Source organism: Lipotes vexillifer, unplaced genomic scaffold (genome assembly GCF_000442215.2).
Source record: "Lipotes vexillifer unplaced genomic scaffold, Lipotes_vexillifer_v1.1 scaffold611, whole genome shotgun sequence".
Taxonomy (NCBI): domain Eukaryota; kingdom Metazoa; phylum Chordata; class Mammalia; order Artiodactyla; family Lipotidae; genus Lipotes; species Lipotes vexillifer.
This window is the reverse complement of record NW_006785619.1, coordinates 606,328-610,292: the sequence shown is the minus strand read 5'-3', so window position 1 is coordinate 610,292 and position 3,965 is coordinate 606,328. Positions and strand designations below refer to the sequence as shown.

Genomic DNA, 3,965 nt, shown 5'->3' with positions numbered 1-3,965 from the left:
GATTCGATGGGTGACCAAGAAACCCACTCCTCTTCCCCCCCCTGCAAGGCGCGCCCCCCCCCCCCCGCCCCCAGTCTCCTCCAGCTCGCAAACTCCGTCCATCCTCCAGGCTCTGAGTTCTGAGGCTGCAGTGACTCAGCCGGGCCAGCAGGTGTCAGCAAAGGCCCAGGGCCTGGGTAGGGCTCCGGCGGGTCAAAGCTTCGCGCCCCTCCCCACCTCCGGTTGCCTCTGGCTTCTCCGGGCGGCCCACCGCCCAAACTTCTTCATCCCTAACGTTCTTCCTAGTCGGCTAGAGGAGGCTCAGACTGCTTTCCTTCTAGGACCCCAGAGCTGCCCCAGGCTCCTGATGCTCTCTCCTCTTGCAGGGCCGCCTCCTCCCCACTCACTCTTTCGGCGTCTCTGCTCCGGACCCAAACTCATCCTGATCTCCATCGGCCTTAGCCTCCTGCTGCTGGTGGTTGTCTGTGTGATCGGATCCCAGAGTGGGTTCCCCGGGGGTGGGCTGGGAAGGGAGCAATGTTGAGGGTGGGTGGGTAGGGGACGTGCTGGCTGCTGTGATGGTGGACACAACCTCCTAATTTTGTCCTATCCACACCCTCTTCTGCCCAGACTCCAAGCTGCAGGAGGAGCTGCGGGCCCTGAGAGAAACGTTCAGCAACCTCACAGTGAGCACGGAGGCCAAGGTCAAGGCCCTGAGCGTCCAGGGTGAGGAGGGCTGGGGCTGGGGGCGGGGCTGGGAACGTAGGGACATTGGGACACTGAGCAAGTCTCTCCTCTAGGAGGAAATGTGGGCAGAAAGATGAAGTCCCTGGAGTCCCAACTGGAGAAACAGCAGCAGGACCTGAGTCAAGGTCAGCGAGGGAGCATGCGCGCGCGCTTCCGCATGCAGGATACAGGGGTCTCTCAGGCCAAACCAAGGCCAAACGGCAGGAGCATCTGTGATCCATCTTCACGCCCCAGCACGCAGACGACAGAGCCTTCCCAGTCCCCTCCCCCACTCATTCCCCTCCCCCTCTGCCCTCTGTCTCCCCAGATCACTCCAGCTTGCTGCTCCACGTGAAGCAGTTTGTGTCTGACCTGCGAAGCCTGAGCTGTCAGATGGCCGTGCTCCAGGGCAACGGTGAGGGGGTGGGTGCTGCCCAGCCCCGCTTTCCTGCCCACTTTCCCTCAGCCCCTCCCCCTCCCTCTGCCTGCCCCCGCCCCCCCACACCCCCACCCCCCAGGCTCTGAAAGGACCTGCTGCCCGGTGAACTGGGTGGACTTTGAAGGCAAATGCTACTGGTTCTCTCGCTCGGGGAAGCCCTGGCCCGAGGCTGAGAAGTACTGCCAGCTGGAGGACGCCCACCTGGTGGTGGTGGGCTCCTGGGAGGAGCAGGTGAGGGCCAGGCGGGGCTCGGCTGGGAGGCTGGCAGGTCTAAGGAGAGATCACCAGCCCCTCCTCTCTCCCCAGAAATTTATCCAGCACCACATGGGCCCTGTGAACACCTGGATGGGCCTCACTGACCAAAACGGGCCCTGGAAATGGGTGGACGGGACAGACTATGAGTCGGGCTTCAAGTGAGTGTGTGTGCCCCACAGCTCTGCCCTCTGCCTGCGCCCCACCGTCCCAGCCTGGCGGGTCCCAGGGTGCCAGGGGCTGCTTGGCTTGGCTGAGGGTCTGGGCCCCTCGGGCCTGCATACATCTGGTCTCTTTAGGAACTGGAGACCAGAGCAGCCAGACGACTGGTATGGGCACGGGCTCGGAGGAGGTGAGGACTGTGCCCACTTCACTGACGATGGCCGCTGGAACGATGATGTCTGTCAGAGGCCCTACCGGTGGGTCTGCGAGACACAGCGGGACAGGGACAGCGAAAACTAGCAGCCTCCTCTCCCCCTAATTTATTTCCTCAATGCCTTTACCTGCCATAGGGCTCCTGGTTTGGGGACCCTCCTATCTGGGGGCTTCTGGATTTTCATCTAAGATTTAGAGGGAAGGGTAGTGTCTGAGGAATGTAGACTGATGTTTGGAGGGGCGAAGAGATTGAAACCCATGCCACTTTCTGTGGTTTGCAGGTTATTACTGTCAACTTTTTTTTTAGAGTAAAAAGAAGAGAAATATATGAAATATTCTGAGTTGTCTTGTTGGGGATTAGGAATTGGGATTGGGCTGGTTGGCACTAGATGGCCTTGGGCAGGCAACGGGTCATCCTGAGAACTGTCTGGGCTTTGGGCCAGGTGGCCTGGATTTGTTATTTACAGGTATGAGAGTTAGGGCAAGTTATTCTGCTCCCTGAGTCTCAGCTGTGAAGCGGCATCGTTACTGAACTCGGTTTCGGCTGCTTGTCTCTCAAGAATCCAATACTGAGAGACAAGTGCTGGGTAAAAGGAAATATAGCTTTACTGAGGAAGCTGGCAGTCCTGGGGAGAAGGTGGATTCATGTGCCAAAGAACCAACTTCCCCTTGCTGATCAGGGCGCACGGGCTTTTAAAGGGGAGTATGGGTACATAGGCCGGGCAGGGGGCTACATGCAGAACAGCACAGTTAGCTCTGATAATCGCCTTGAAATTGGTCATGCAGAGGTCTGATCAGCATCATCTTGATTGTTTCAAGTATAGTTAATCTTCAGTTCCAGGGTCGGTTTGTTCCCATTTCCTTGAGACCGGTTCTTGAATTGTACAAGATGGAGCAGCTTGTGTCATGACTACAGTCTGGTCATTGTGCAGTTAACTTTTTCCATTTGGTGGTGGTTTTAGTATCTGCAAAACAACTCAGGAGTGTGCCTCAGACACTATTGTCTGTGTCCTTCAGGGAGGAACTAAAGATCCTGTGACTCTATTGTCCTAATCATTAACTTCTTAAGCTTGTTTTTTTGTGACTCAGGGGAGGCGTGGGAGAGTACAGCATTTTTTTTTTTTTTTTATAAACAAGAGACAGGGGACATGGAGGGGCTTTTGTACCTGGGAGGTCCCCACAGGGTCCTGCTTGGTTTCACTGGGATCATCCTACCTCCAGCAATGCCCCCAGGAACAGAACCACCCCAGTGTGAACAGAAGCAGCATCCACAGTTAGGTAACAAATACAACAAATGCAAAGGTGAACCCACAACCCAGAATCACCAACATGGGAGGAAAACCAATACCATGGAAGAGAAAACCACAGCAAATAGAATCCACAACCCAGATGGGAGTTAACAGGACAAACAGATGAAGACTTTATGGACACTTATGGGTTTATCAACCAAAATGGACAAATTAACCCACAGATAAGACCTCCACTAATTCTAAAAAGGAGCAATGCTCTGACCACAATAAAATAAAGTTAGAAATAAACACAAAAGTATAGCCAAAAAAGATCTATCAGCATATACATGACTCACCATCTTTCTAGTTAACTTGAGTTTAAAAAAAATAAAAATGAAACAGTCAAGTGGTTTAGAAGTGAACAAGGAGAACACTACAGACTGAGATTGTGCGATGGTATAAAGCAATTCCCCAGAGGAAAAGTATGTAGCCTTAAGCACATTTATTAAAAAAATAGGAAAGGCTGAATGGAAAAAAGCTTATTTTTAACTTAAGACACTTGAAAAAAGCAAAACTTAATGCACTAGAAAATAAAAATGTAGATATCATCAGTAAAAACAAAATCTGATTCTTGGAAAAGGTAAATAGCAAACAAATATGAAGGAGAGTAAAGGAAATACAGGTACATGATTTTAGAAAGGAAAAAGGTTACAGAAGAACAGATATAGAGGATATAATTATGTAACACTGTCTGATTTGAAACAGCAGAGTACAGACAGTTTCTCCTACCATTGTTGTAATTTTTAGGTTAATCCCTTAGAAACAGAGCTTTTAACTTCCAAATTTATAAAGGGGAAAAAATGAAGAAAAAATAATCTAAAGGGTGGCAGGAAAGGAGAGAAAAACAGAACAGGTAGATAAGAAAAATCAAAGAGTTATGAATCCAAATATGTTGATGATTATAT

At 51.3% G+C, this 3,965-nt stretch overlaps 1 protein-coding gene across 2 annotated transcripts in view; it reads left to right on the top strand.

Moving 5' to 3' along the window:
* Positions 1–2,104, top strand: part of LOC103076641 (asialoglycoprotein receptor 1) — a 3,555-nt gene extending 1,451 nt beyond the window's left edge. The window contains exons 3-9 of one of the 2 annotated variants that reach the window (XM_007457738.1): positions 366–482; positions 610–705; positions 780–851; positions 1,034–1,120; positions 1,224–1,375; positions 1,451–1,557; positions 1,696–2,104. In XM_007457738.1, coding sequence (XP_007457800.1) covers positions 366–482; positions 610–705; positions 780–851; positions 1,034–1,120; positions 1,224–1,375; positions 1,451–1,557; positions 1,696–1,858 — 794 coding nt within the window. In that variant the 3' untranslated portion in view covers positions 1,859–2,104. The remainder of the gene's footprint in view (positions 1–365; positions 483–609; positions 706–779; positions 852–1,033; positions 1,121–1,223; positions 1,376–1,450; positions 1,558–1,695) is intronic. The other variant, XM_007457737.1, reaches the window with a different exon arrangement.
* The last annotated feature ends 1,861 nt before the right edge of the window (positions 2,105–3,965 follow it).